This window comes from Ovis aries, chromosome 11 (genome assembly GCF_016772045.2).
Source record: "Ovis aries strain OAR_USU_Benz2616 breed Rambouillet chromosome 11, ARS-UI_Ramb_v3.0, whole genome shotgun sequence".
In the NCBI taxonomy this organism is placed as follows: domain Eukaryota; kingdom Metazoa; phylum Chordata; class Mammalia; order Artiodactyla; family Bovidae; genus Ovis; species Ovis aries.
In genome coordinates, this window is record NC_056064.1 from 8830544 (window position 1) to 8843941 (window position 13398).

The 13398-nt window shown below is 51.9% G+C and overlaps 1 protein-coding gene across 4 annotated transcripts; it reads right to left on the minus strand.

Moving 5' to 3' along the window:
* Positions 1–848: 848 nt before the first annotated feature.
* Positions 849–12509, minus strand: MKS1 (MKS transition zone complex subunit 1). 4 transcript variants are annotated; one of them, XM_027975363.2, is made up of 18 exons: positions 12408–12509; positions 11797–11906; positions 10507–10574; positions 9913–10068; positions 8763–8860; positions 8435–8563; positions 8075–8179; positions 7767–7875; positions 7179–7235; positions 5945–5987; positions 5622–5687; positions 3761–3831; positions 3346–3415; positions 3143–3250; positions 2343–2476; positions 1768–1850; positions 1585–1682; positions 849–1475 (listed from the first exon to the last, which is right to left on the minus strand). In XM_027975363.2, the coding sequence occupies exons 1-18, from the start codon at positions 12485–12487 to the stop codon at positions 1384–1386; spliced, it is 1677 nt and encodes a 558-aa protein (XP_027831164.2). In that variant the 5' UTR covers positions 12488–12509; the 3' UTR covers positions 849–1383. The 4 variants fall into 4 exon arrangements, with proteins under 4 accessions (XP_027831164.2, XP_027831165.2, XP_042111207.1 ...); XM_027975364.3 differs by lacking the exon at positions 11797–11906; XM_060394759.1 differs by lacking the exons at positions 849–1475; positions 2343–2476.
* Positions 12510–13398: the final 889 nt, after the last annotated feature.

The window sequence follows — 13398 nt, forward strand, 5'->3', positions numbered from 1 at the left end:
CCAGTATGCTAGCCTCTGGGTTGATAGCTACTCCCAGGGCCCAGGGCTTTGGGGGGCAATTAGGAAGTATCCACCTAGCCTCAGCTGAGTCATCAATGCCCTAAAAGAGTTCTGCTTTTGGACATCCAGCAAGTCCCTCACTTGTCTGCTTGTGCTGCTTCCGCAGGAGTCTGGCCCAGGCCTCTCACCTTGGAGACCAGGAAACCTGGGGAAGACCACAAGGCTACCTTCTCACCTGGAGCAACCATTTCCTGCTCATGCTTTTGCTGGCTGTGGCTGGCTCTCTGGCTGGGAGTGGCGGCCGGGGTGCCCGGCAGCGATGAACCCTTCCACCAGGCAACCCTCTCACGTCAGGTCACACAGCAGCACCACGTACAAGGGCTCAAGAGCCAAGCAAGGGGCTCTGGGAGGCCCAGGCAAGAAGGAGGGTTTCCAGCCACTTTCGTCCACTTTCCAGCCTATTCCTGACCCCTGCCCAGAAATAGAAGGCCAGAGACCCAGCCTCCAGCCACCCCAAGGTCCTCCTCTGAAGCCTGCACGGTTGGCAGCACTCACTGCTTCTCCCAAGAAAGCACCGCTGAGGGCAGAAGCTGTTTCTGCTTTGGGCTAGGGATGGAGCGGCGTGGAACCTGTCATATACTTAACTCCAGATGTTTCAGAGGAACGCTGCTAAGACACAGCTGGCACTAACCTTGAAGACCCTCCTGGGGGCTGAGTTTGGAGAATCCAAAGAACCTCTGGAATAGGAAAAGGCAGGGAAGAGCGGCAGTGTTAGGGGCCCGGACATTAAGGAGAATTACCTTGGCCACGCCAGAGACTTGAGCAGAAAACAAGCCGACGGAACGTCAGATGGTAGAAAACCTTTTTATGTACAAAAAACACAATAAAAGCCACTAGCCAGCTAGCAGAAAGGACTGGACACTGCCTTCAGCCTTCATTTACTCCGGCAGCCAGCCCCCGGCAGGAAGAAGAGGCTGGGCTCCTGGGCTGGGGATGGAAGACCTCCCTCGCCTGCCTTCTCTCTCGGGCCCCCACGTGTGCAGCAGGTGCAGAGCAGGACGGACCGCTGTGCTCTGCCCCCAAGACCCAGAGACAGGCCAGAGAGCAGGCAGTGCCGAGGACAGAAGTGACTCTGGCCTTACCCCCAAACGGGTCTCAACCCCGGAACACCTGTCCTCCAGTGAGGGGCACGTGCAGGGGCTGACATATCAAGAGGGGACCACCTGTGGGCATTTGGCAGCTGAAGAGCAGGTCAGGGGTCAGGATTCTCAGCTCCTCTGGTTCTCACCAGGTCAGTGGGGTCTCTAACCAGAAAGACGAAGAGGTGGCAGGGCCTGGGCTGTGGCGGGTATCACTCATCACAGAGGCCGGGGCTGCAGCGAGCTAGGAGACCAAGGTTTCTGAGGGACTCACAAGGTCCTGGGGGAGGCTTTCTCGGGCCTCCTGCATACGGCGCCGGGCTCGCCGGAAGGCCTCTGTGAGGGAAGCAGACATGGAGTCAGGACCATGGTGTGGGGGCGATGGGGCCTACGTGGATGTCGGGAGGGGCAGGGTGGCTGGACTTGGGTGGAGGGGGAAGCCTACCCAGCACATTGTGAATGGAACTCTGCTGGCTGAATCCCTCAAGACGGTCCAACACACTCCGCATCCTCTTCCGGAGGGAACTTGACTCCATGAAGGCCCTGTGGGGGAGACAGCCACCTGACCACGGCTGCTCTGCAGCCCTGGGGACCAGGAGCCCTGAGGCAGAGGGCCGGGGCCACTCACCGGGACTGCTGCAGACAGTGCAGGCGGAAGGTGACGCTGCCTGTGGTCTCAGTGCGGAGTCCGAAGCGGCTCAGACGCTCCCCCTGTGGATGCGGTTAGTGTCAGGCTTCGGTTGGTTTCCAGACCCCAGGTACCATGCTGGCCTCACTCCCATTCTTATTCCCATTCTTGGGGAGAACAGGTCTGTTGGGGAAAGTTCATCCCAACACCCAAATGCCATCACTTCCTGACTGTCAATCAGGGAACAGTCCAGCCTCATTTGAGAATTAGCAGTCTTCTAAGAAGCCGGCTGACCTTCTGCTTCCTGAGGTCTCAGGGATGGGCTGGGGGAAGGAGCTGGTTACTGTGATGGGGACCAGGGGAAACCTCTAAGTGTCCTACTTCTCAGAGCTCTCCAGTGACGTCTGTATGTGCTTCAAGATGGGGCTGAGATCTCCCACTGGGGCCACAGAAAGGAAGAGACTAAGCCCTGACGAAGCAATGAAGAGTTAGGGGGCCTTAACCCAGACTGCACCTTTCCCAGAAGACAGGGGCATAACTTCCCAGGGTGAAGTCTACCCAGAGACAAAAGTCACCTTGAAGGTTCCTGGTATCCACACGTAGGAGAGGTCCTCCAGCTCCAGAGAGCCACCAATGAAAAACCTCCGCAGTTCAGCCACTGGGCTGAGCTCCAGGGGCCTCCAGGTGGAGACCGTCAGGGTGTGAGAGCCTGGGCAGAAGAGGAAGCAGCCAAGGCTGGAAAGGGCCTGCGGTCCCTCACAGACTCCCCAGCAGTGACACCGGCCTTGCCACCACTAAAACACCTGGTCTGGGGACAGCCTGACCTCTGGTGAAGGTCACCACGGAGGTTTAGGGGACCTACGTGGGAATCAATCAGACAGAAGCTCAGATCTTAGCTCTGCCAGTTACTACCTGGGCGCTGGCGCAAGTTTCTCAGCCTCTCTGAGCCCTACTCTCCTCGTCTAATAAAACGGAAATAATACCAACACCTATGCCTCAAAGAGTGGTGGGAAGAATTAAACGAGAAGCACTCAGCACACTGCCTGGCACACAAGAGAAAATAGTGGCTATTATTTCTAAAGGAACGGTGGTCCACTCAGTACATGTCTGCTCAGAGCCCATCTTGACACAGGCTGCTCCCCCAAGGCTGCAGGTCAAATCAGAGGAGCGGGAATCAGAGTCCAAGGCTGCTCAGCTGTCTCTAGCAGAGACAGAAAATGCCCTCAAAAGGAGCACAGAATCTTGCAAGTTAAGTGCTTCTAGTTCCCAGTCATCCCTGCTTCTCCCAGGAAGTGGTCGAGTCCTCTGAAGCATCAGCCTTGCATCTAGGAGCGGGGGCAGGAGGGCTGCATGCAGGGCAGGGCCGAGAGGTCACCTGGGGTGGCGGGCAGCACCACAGCCCCGTAGCCTTCCACGCGGTACCGCTGCCAGAAGTCCAGCGAGAGGACCTCGCAGTAGAGCACGGGCCACTCTAGGAGCGCATCTGCGGAGGGGAGAAGCAGCAAGGTCCCGGGAGGCCCCCACAGGAGAGGGCGCGTCTGAGGAGCCCCAAGGCCGAGGACCGGCCGGCCCACTCACCGACAGATTCGTCCTCGTGGAGGAAGGAGGCCTCGAATGTGAAAGGGTAGGAGAAGCAGGCCACGTTATCCTAAAAAGGAGGGCTATTGTTTTGTACTCGGTGCCACAGAGTGGCAAGGCCTCACTTGGCACTCATTTTTCCTGTGGCCAGTGACAAGGTCACGGTCCCAAAGGAAAAGGAAAAACTATCACTCCACACAGGAAATAAGAGGCTAAGAGGGGAAGGGACACCCAGACGCAAGCTGCTGCCATTCACAAAAAGGCAGAGAACCGTGGGGCCAGGCGGCCCTGCAGGGCCCATAGCAAAGCGCCAGACCCAGCTCTGGAGTCCTCCCCGTGCTGTCAGCCCGATCATCTTTGGATGTCATGCCAGGAGCAGCCGTGTTCCCTCCAGGTGCCCCTCTTGTTGCCATACCATCCCCCGGGACTTGGTGGCACAGGTCTGTGTTATTCCTGAGAGCTGCTGGAACGCTGGGCTTGACCAGTCTAAAAGCCAAAGACGACACAGAGTAAGTCGACCTGGGAGGAAGGCGAGCAGCTGAGAGAAACACAAAGCTCCTTTCTGCATTCAGTCACTCAGGCGCGTGACCAATCACTCACGCCACGTTCACTGGGCCCATTGTGTGCTATGACTGGCCCCTGGGGACACTGCAGTGACCGGACAGAAAAGCTTCCTGTCTCTCAGGGGGCTAACCTTCCAGCTGGCGGTGGGAGGGGGCACAGAAAGCCAACCAACAACGGACCATCAGGGAGTGATAAAAGCTAAATATAGAACAGTGTGAAGAGATTGAGAGGCCTGGAGGCCCATTTAGGGATGCTGAGGGACCCTCGGAGGTGGCACTTAGGCTGAGACCTAAACTGAAGCAGAACCAGTCATGCAAAGATAGGATTCAAGAGGTTTCGGACAGAGGAAATGGTCCTGAAAAGGCCCTAAACTGGGAATGACCTTGGCCTGTTGAGGAACAGGAAGCATGACTGGAGTGGTATAAGGGAGAGACAGGCTGGGGCCAGCTCTTTCAGGGAATGGGGTCTGGACTTTGCTCAAAGTGGGAAGGGAAGCTGTGGGGGCTTTAAGTTGAAGAGAGACACAGCTGGTTTACATTTTGAAGGCTCAGTTAAGCTGTGGTGTGTGTGGCAAATGAAACATAAGAGGGGGCTTCCCTGGTGGCTCAGTGATAAAGAATCCACCTGCCAATGCAGGAGACACAGGTTCGGTCCCTGGTCCAGGAAGATTCCCACAAGCCGAGGAGAAACTAAGCCCGTGCACCAGAACTAGGGAGCCTGTGCTCCAGAGCCCGGGAGCCGCGGCTGCTGAAGCCTCAGTGCCCGAGGGCCCGTGCTCTGCAACAGGAGAAGCCACTGCCGTGAGAAGCCCGAGCACCTCAACTAGAGAGGAGACCCTGCAGCAGTGAAGACCCAGCACAGCTAAAAATACACAAATAAATACGAATTACTTAAGCAAAGAAAAGAAGCATAAGAGCAAGACAGGAAGCAAGAGGAGAAACTGCAAACCATGCTTTGGCCTAAGTAAGAGATGATGGTGGTTTGGTCCAGGGTCCTGAAGAAAACAGGTAATTCGGGACATCTTTGGGAGGCAGACCTGACAGGAATTGCTGATGGCATGAATGGTGGTAGGGAGCTAGAGGAAGTGGGCAATCAAGGATGTCTCTTATATTCCTGGTATTAGAAACCCAGGAGATGACGCTGTGGTTCTGCTAAGATGGAGAAGACCGTGATGGCAGGTCTGCAGCAAGAGGAGGAATCAAGGATGCTTTCGGTCATGTTAAGCAGAAAGAACAAACAGGTAAGTGGGCGTGAGTCTGGAATTCAGGGAGAGGCTAAGACTAGACTCGTCTGGGCGTCTGAGACACACACATAGTACTGAAGCCACAGGAAGGATGAGGCCACCTAGAAAGACTGTGGAGAGACGGTAACAGAAGGCCAGGCCCGGCCTTGGATGTTCTAATAGTTTTAGGTCAACAGCAGATAAGGAAATAGCCAAGGAGGCTGCTGAGCCACCACCAAGAGAGCAGAGAGGAGCACGGAGCCCGAAGGCAAGAGGAGAGGGGCAGCGAGGAAAGTGAGCTGTAGCAACTGGGAGACCAAGGAGGGCGAAGGCAGACACGTCCCCACAGGATTCCACATCTTGGAAGTGACCTGTGACCTTGAAAAGAACGGTTACAATTTCAGTGGAGGAGTGGGGAAGGAAACCTGACTGAATGCTTCTGGAAAACTGTCAGAAGGGGTAAAAAGAGAGACTTGTGAATACTACTTACTAGAAGTTGGCAATTCCACAAAGAAGTGGACGTAGAGGTTATCATACTCATAGCCTTGGGCTGAAACTAAGAAAACAAGAAACGGTTTCAGTTTATTGCCCTATCACCCCTAACGCCTGACCCAGTCCTGCAGGACCTACCCACTTGTGGAAGCAAGGCTCCCAACGGCCGGGAACTCTGTGTTTCCAGGAAAGACTCACACCTGAGTCTCCCGAGCACTGTGGACAACCCAAGGCCACTGCTGGGGTGGGGAGGACTATTTCACACTGCTCTCCCTGGCACTTGCCAAGCCTCAGGGGACCCCTGTCTGGTGAGACACTTACCCACCTCTCCATTCACAAACAGCCGGAGGGCACCTGGTACAGTCTGGGGTAGAGAGAAGTGGGGACCAGTCAGGAGGCCTGAGGGAAGCGACGCCTCTCCTCCAGCCTGTTCGTAAACCCCCACAGGACCTGACATGAGATGTCCAATTCTGGCAACGCTTCCTCCCCACCTGCCATTTCTCCACAGATGTGTTTCCTTCATTTCTCAAATGCATAACATAGGGGGAAAGCACCTAATTTAGATGGTGGAAGGGACAACGGAGTGTGGGGACTTTATGAGAATGGTCAAGAGAAGCAGGCACAGCTGCCACTGCCCTATAGCAAGAGGCCGGAGACTCTGCTCCCTCTGGGGGCTGAGGCCAAGAAGCTAGGCCATTTTCTTTTAAATTATTTGTATCTCTATCTTAGCTAACTTTTTAACACTAAACATCTGTTGCCAATACAATATAAAAATAGTGAAAGCCAATTTTTTACAGACAGAGAGGGGGACCACCAGCTAACTCTATCTCCATTTCTATCTAGAAATGGAACTCCTAGAATAAGAGAAGACAAAGAATAGGAGCACAGGATTATAGACTTAAACTGTTTTCTCTTAAAAGCCAAACTATCTGACGAACAGAAATGAGACGCCTCCCTCCTTTATGGGGCATGTAGGAAAAACATCTACATTAAGAGTGAGGAAGACATTTTTCATCTTTATACTTATTTACAAAAAAAAATTAATGGTTAGAGAGCATCACTGACTCAGTGGACATGAATTTGAGCAAACTGCAGGAGACAGTGGAGGACAGGGAAGCCTGGCATGCCGCAGTCCACAGGGTCACAAAGAGTCGGACACGACTGAGTGACTCAACAGCAACAATAAAATGAATTATAAAGTAATACATGAATGCACCACCACTGATAAAAATTCAAAACTACCTAAGTTTAGAGAATAAAAAGGAAACATCCCTGACATATCCTTCTCAGCTCTCAATAGCCACCTACTGTCTCCCAACTCCACCCCCTTCCCAGAGAAAGCCCCCAGAAGGTGTGCGCCCTTTGAGACCTCTTCCCATGCATCGACAGTTCTACGTCAACATGCAACGCTTCAAAAACAGCAAGGACTATACTCATGTTATTTTCTACTCTCTTTTTACACTGAAGAGTGTGTCTTGGGGACCTTGAAGAGAGGACCGTCACTCAGCTAGAGTCAGAGCGCTCTTATGGTGGTGCGGGAAGCTGGGGTACTCACCATCTCAAAGTCAGTGCCCACAAGGCTGTTGAGATACTCCTTGTGCCGGCCGTAGAGCTGAGGAAACAAACCACACCGAGACTCAAGATGCAGTCCCAGGCAGACCAGGGTTCAGGTCTGAATGGGAGGGAGAAACGCAGCAGGAATGGGAAACTCCACAGGGAACCGGGTGCCTGAGCGCTCCTGCCGCCGACATCCGACAGCGAAGCACAGAGGCTCTGGAGTCCACTGGCCTGGGGCCAACCCGGCTCCCACGCTGCTGCTTCCTGGGGCAGACTGCGTAGCTTCTTGGTCTCCATTGCCTCACTTATAAAATGGTCCTAAAATAAGCATTCCCTCGAAGGGCTGTGGTGCAGTCTAAATGAAATTAGGCACGTGAAGGCCCTAGCACAGAGCACAGGCCATGCTCAGATAGATCGTCATTAGTATAATGATTTGATAACAGGCTCAAAGCCTCATGTCTGATAGGTTAGAAGGGCTTCCCAAGTCAGGAGAGGCCATCAAGAGCAAGACCCGGCGGCTGCTGACCCACCCTCAGGCGCGGCCTCAGCTCCCAGCTCTCCGGTTCTCAGGTGAATCAGCACTCACGTCCTTGAACACGCGCCGTTCCCGCTCCTCCTCCTCAGGCTGGGCGAGGGAAGACACGTTGTCGATCGTGTACTTCCACAGCTCCTGCTTCTCCCCCTCTGTCTCGATTCTGTAAGGTCACAGCCACAAAGGGAGTAACTGGGAAAACAGGAGATGAGGCCCGCCAGACCCAACCCAGGGACAAACTGTCAGCTGGGAATTTAAACGTTAGGAGAGACGAAGGGCTTTCTGAGAACTTCCTCAACTCGAGGCAAGAAGTGAAGCCCAGGAAAGGAATGCTAGTCTCTACCGCCTCTTCCTCTTCTCACCTGTAGGGTCCTTTGGAGCCAGTGAAGTCAGGTTTTACTGTGATCACTCCATTGCTGTCCACCTTCAGAGTACAGAGGACATGTTCATGCTTCTTATAGCCAAGCCTAGAAACCAGGGGTAACACCAGAGTTCAAGATTGCTGGCCCCATTTCCAGGAACGAGGACGAGGTATTCCGTTCACATCAGGGGAAAAGACAGAGGCTGGGGTGAGAACAGTCAGAGTAAAACATTTCCTTCCAAAGAAAAAGAAGGAAACAAAATCCCTCCCTCCCATACCTGGGATGACCATAACAGGAGGGTGATGGTTAGTGACAGAAGAGGATGAAGGTCTGAGTTGGGCAGTGAGAAGCTTCACTCACTTCCCATAGGGCCCCAGGTCTGCCATGATGTACATGGTCTGGAGAGCGGTGTTGATGACATGGTTGTTCTTGATGAATTCTTCTGAGGGCTCCCAGGTGACGATTCGTGACTTAAGAATGCCACCTTCCCTGGGAGACACCACAGGAAGGGTCACTTCCCTGGCATCCCCTGAAGAGCCTGAAGGAAGAACGCAAAGGAGCACACCCAGGAGGAGTACAGGGGAGCACTCCACTGCAGAGTGGGATACTCGCGTCGGTGAGCACACCAAGACCACAGGCACAGAAAGGACACAGGGACCTCCCCAGCCCTGGACACACTGGCACTCACATCCCTCGCCTGTCCTGCCGTCGCCGCCTGACATTTGCCATTCGCTCGACCAAGAAGGACGGCATTTCACTGGCTGCGGTGGTCATTTTCTGACAGTGCTGGGAAAACAGACCAGCTTGGTATAAGCCAGCTGCTCAGGGCCACGTGGGACCAAGCACCTGGAGGGAAATCTTCCTTCTAAAACCTCACAGGACCTTAAGAACGCACCCACCTCACAACAGCACACGCTGATGGAGGGCGCAGTGGCACAAACAGATCAGAGAAGAGCCCGACCAAGCCCTGATTTGCCCTAAGGTTGTAGCAGCACATTACTCTTGAGCAATGAGTCTGCAGTCTATAAGCCCGTACCAACAGAGTTGGGTGAGTTGACCCAGTAGGTGCTGACATCACTAGGTGGTTGGAAGATGCCAAATATAACACAAGTATTCCATGAAAAATGCTCCCACAGGTAACTGAACACTAACTGTAATTTTCCTTTCTTTACCAAAACAGACAACCTAAATTTTGCATGCTCCCAACCCACAACTTTCAAAAACATTCACTTAACACCTGGCTTAGAAATCTACAGGCTCATAGACAAAAATCAGCAAATATAGGCTCTCCCCTCCTTCAAGGAGTTTAGAATCTCACTGAGAAGATAGAACCTATCATACAGTGACTGAAGAAAATCTAAAGCGAGGCCACAAGAGTACGCTGTCATCGGCACACTGAGGACATAAGCCATTCCCTATACAGTACTGAATTCCTCTTCAAATGTGTATGTTCAGTTTTGGCTGAATCCCATGATGAATTCAATCTAGATGGTTCTAGATGCCATCCACCTGTCTGATCTCATGATGCATGGGGGAAATCAAACCTAGTGGCTGCTCCCCGCAATGTGCAGTCTGCAAGCCTAGCATTAGAGACACTGCTGGCTCCCCAGTCCCTCCAGCAGATCGGGCAGGGAGCAGCAGCCACATCACCCACAGGCTGTGCCCACCTACCTACTCCAGCCTGGCTGCCAGAAACACACGGGAATTCCTAGACAGGCTCACTTAACATGCTTCTGAGTTAAAACACGAGGCCAGAAAGCCAGGGGAAACCAAGGTGAAGGGAGCTACAGAGCATGGCTAAGTCTACCTGAGTCTGTCTACTTGGGAAAGAATGGTACCTCCTCCAAATTGGTGTATCTATCAGAGTCAGTGTAGGTAAAGATCCGTCGGTTCTTCCTGCCACCTGAATCTTCCAGCTTCAGAATCTCTTGATGGTACTGATGATCCAAAGGGCTCTGACAGGCGGCTTCATTTTGGTACAGATCTACTTCAAACTGAGGTCACAAAGAAACAGAGTTCCACTGAGAGTATTTTAATTTTGTCACTACAACTGTTTGGTCAAATACCATTTGTCATGATGTTTTATCTAAACTGATGGAGGACAGAAAGGCCAACGAAGGTTAGAGCTACAAGGAACCAGAGCGACAGTCTAACTCAATTCTGCTGTTATAGAACTGACATACCAAGACAGTGATTCTGCTGTTTCGGTATGCGGCCCAGAGGTAAAAAGCATGTTACTCAAGATCATAAAACTGGCTAGTGGCAGGCACTGCATTACACTGATCCCGTACACACAGCAGTGGGAAGCATACACTGTTGTAACCTTTCTGGAAGTCAGTTTGGTGATATGTATCAGGAACCTTTCCCTGCGACCAGGCAGGTGGACGTGGGCAGGGTGCAGGGAGATGGAGCAGACAGGGACACTAGCCCACCTGACTGAAGAGCTTCTCTTGCCACCCAATCACAGCCTCCTCTTCTTCTTCCTCTGGGCGGTGTCCACCTCCAAAGAAAACAGAGTGAGTCAAATGTTTGAGCCCAACTAGCACCACTTCTTGCTCTCTGGTTGGTTATAACCAAAGTCTGTGCTCTTATATTTGCCACAAAACCAGTTGGAGTTCACTGATTATGATGTACTCACTCTAGAGAGGCAGTAGATATGTGCAGAAGCCAAGGTTAAGACCCATGAAGTTTTAATCACCCCTCTAACTTTAATAAAAGAAATCACGTCCTCCAGGAATTATTTAATCTAATTCAGAGTCAAGAGCTGAAATTTAGATATAGGCTAAACAGCTCTTTCTCAATCCCAATTGTCTACATTTGCTATGAACCATGGCATTTTTATCTTCAATATTTCTGAAGCCATAAATCTAGAATCACAAACACTGTAACCTTAAGAGGCCAAGTATTAAGAGAGAAAAGGAAAGACATATAACAGATTTCTTTTTAAGAACCAAATCCAGTATGTACACTCCTAGATGAGTATGCCTTTTCCAAAGATATATGCTTCAAAACCCACCAGCTCACACTTTTACCCAGAAATATTTCTGAACAGAAACAACAAAAGCAAAGAGACTAGTGACCTAACACAAACACACTGTCTTCTCTTTCTTAGTTTTCTGGCTTCTCAGAGAAAGAAAAAGGCTAGAACACAGATAATACTAATATGTACATTTTCTGGGACTTCCCTGGTAGTCCCATGGTTGCTTTGCAGGGAGGATGGGTTCCATCGCTACAGGGAAAATTAAGATTCCACATGCCACACAGCAAGGTTAAAAAAAAAAAGTGCATTTACCATGCAGACCCAAATGTTTAACTTGTTTATAAAAAGTGTTTATATTCTAAGTTTCAAGTTTGGAGTGCTATTTTCTCAGAAAAAAGAAAAAAAAAAAGTCAGAAATGGCATTTGGGTTTAGAGGTAAATTTATAATATACCCAAAGCACGGTATTTGCTATTTCACTACATTTAACCACAGTTCAGATCAGCTTCTTGATGATAGGAATCATTTCTTGAATTCAATTTTCACACAACATAATGTAGTAGTTAAAACTGCCTGGGATCAAATTCTGATTTCAACAGTTAGTAGCCCGGTGACCTTGGACAAGAAACCCAACCTCTCTATACCTCAGACTATAGACCTGGGTCTACTCTGTCTTAAGAAGTAACCTCCGCCCTAGGCCCTTCCCCAGATCCCCAAGGGGCCGCATCACCACCATACACCCACTGGCCGTTGGGTGAGGCCTAAAAGTGGCCAAGTCTATGAGATCCTTCCCCAGCTGGGCAGCAGGCTGGCAATGGAGGTAGTTGCTTGATGTGATTCTTTGCAGGTGGACTCTGCCAGGAAAAGAGAGGCCCAAAATACTGTTACAAGATACACAAGCAGGAGACACAGCAAGGATGGGGAACAAAACACTGAAGAGATTATGGCTACCAGGAGATGTGGCCGGATGCAGGCAACAGAGGGGAGGGCAGGGGGCATGGGGCCCCAGGGAGGAGAGGATGCGAGAGTGTATTGCAGGGAGACAGGGCTCTGAGGAATTTGGGGGGCGGAGAATCCCAGGGACAGGGGAGCCTGGTGGGCTGCCGTCTATGGGGTCGCACAGAGTCGGACACGACTGAAGCGACTTAGCAGCAGCAGCAACAGGGTCCTGAAAGGGTGAGTCTAGGAAGTTGCGAGTGAAGAGGGTTCCAGGTAGTGAGGGAAACGCGAGGAGACCGGGGTGACAGCGGTCGGTACTGCAAAAGGAAATGAGGGCCCCAGCAAAGGAGAAGTGTAATTCAGGCTCCAATCATCTGAGAGCATGAAAGCACGGGGCTCTGGGGTGATGCGACTACCGGAGGCGGAGGTTGCGCACGGGGTCCCGGGATCGGTACACGGCCTCTCCGGTGTCACTGCTCCAGATGGCCTCCGCCATGACAGCTGCGCCGCGCACGACTGCGCCGGAAAGCGCACCGCCCCGGTTCCCCTGGCAACTGAGACGCCGTCCGGAACCTGGAACCCGGTTCCCTAGGCGGCGCGGCAGAAGCCCCGCCCATCGCGGCTGGGGTGGTCCTGCGGGGTTGCCACTGGTCTTTAGTGCGAACAAAGCTCGCTCACACCCAAGGCCGGGGTGGATGCGCTTGACGAATGAGGAAACTAAAGCAGCGCTGTCGGCCCCCATTATGTAGATTCGGACAGAAATGGTCGTGGGCCCCAAATCCGAGTGTCCTGAGTTCTCAGCGACTACTTTTCCCACCACATCGCAGTCTTACACTGAATCCTGGGACACTTTGGCCTCAGAATCGGTTAACGGGGACTCACAGGATGCACCCATTCTTCCCAGAGGAGTGACGGGAGGTGAAGACAGTTACCCAGACGTGAAAGTATTTTCTTGGAAGCAAACAAAAACGTCAGAAGATTTATTAATCCTTGCGTTGGCATTCACTGAACCAGAGAAAAAAGAAACAAGGAAGCTAGCAGTAAGGAAGGAAAAGATGTCATTATTGCACTGGTTTTTCCCCTGCATGTGTTATTTCCCCATTTTTAAGCCACCTTAGATACCGCACTGACCTTGAGAAAGTCAATAAAACGCCATCCTGAAGACGTTCTGCATTGGGCTGCCAAAGGCGGAACACACCTGTAACCTCGAGTCCGGCTCTCTGGCACCTTGGGGATGGCAACAGTTATCAGCCTTTGTCATTTGCTGCTTCTTGTCCCCTGAACCCAATTTGATTATATGGCATTGGGAGCCATCAGCAACAAAGCTGCTCTTGTATAACGCTAAAGACTCACTATAACAATAGCCCTATTTATGTAAGATCTAATAGGGCTCCTTGTTTATATTGT

Bases quoted from the DNA above. Each gene is read 5' to 3' on its own strand.
- MKS1 (XM_027975363.2), bottom strand. From the start codon at position 12,487: ATGGCGGAGGCCATCTGGAGCAGTGACACCGGAGAGGCCGTGTACCGA. The intron at 10,069-10,506 runs GTGGGCTAGTGT...TTGTGACCTCAG, and splicing joins AAGAGAAGCTCTTCAGTCAG to TTTGAAGTAGATCTGTACCA. The intron at 8,564-8,762 runs GTGAGTGCCAGT...GGTGTCTCCCAG, and splicing joins CGGCAGGACAGGCGAGGGAT to GGAAGGTGGCATTCTTAAGT.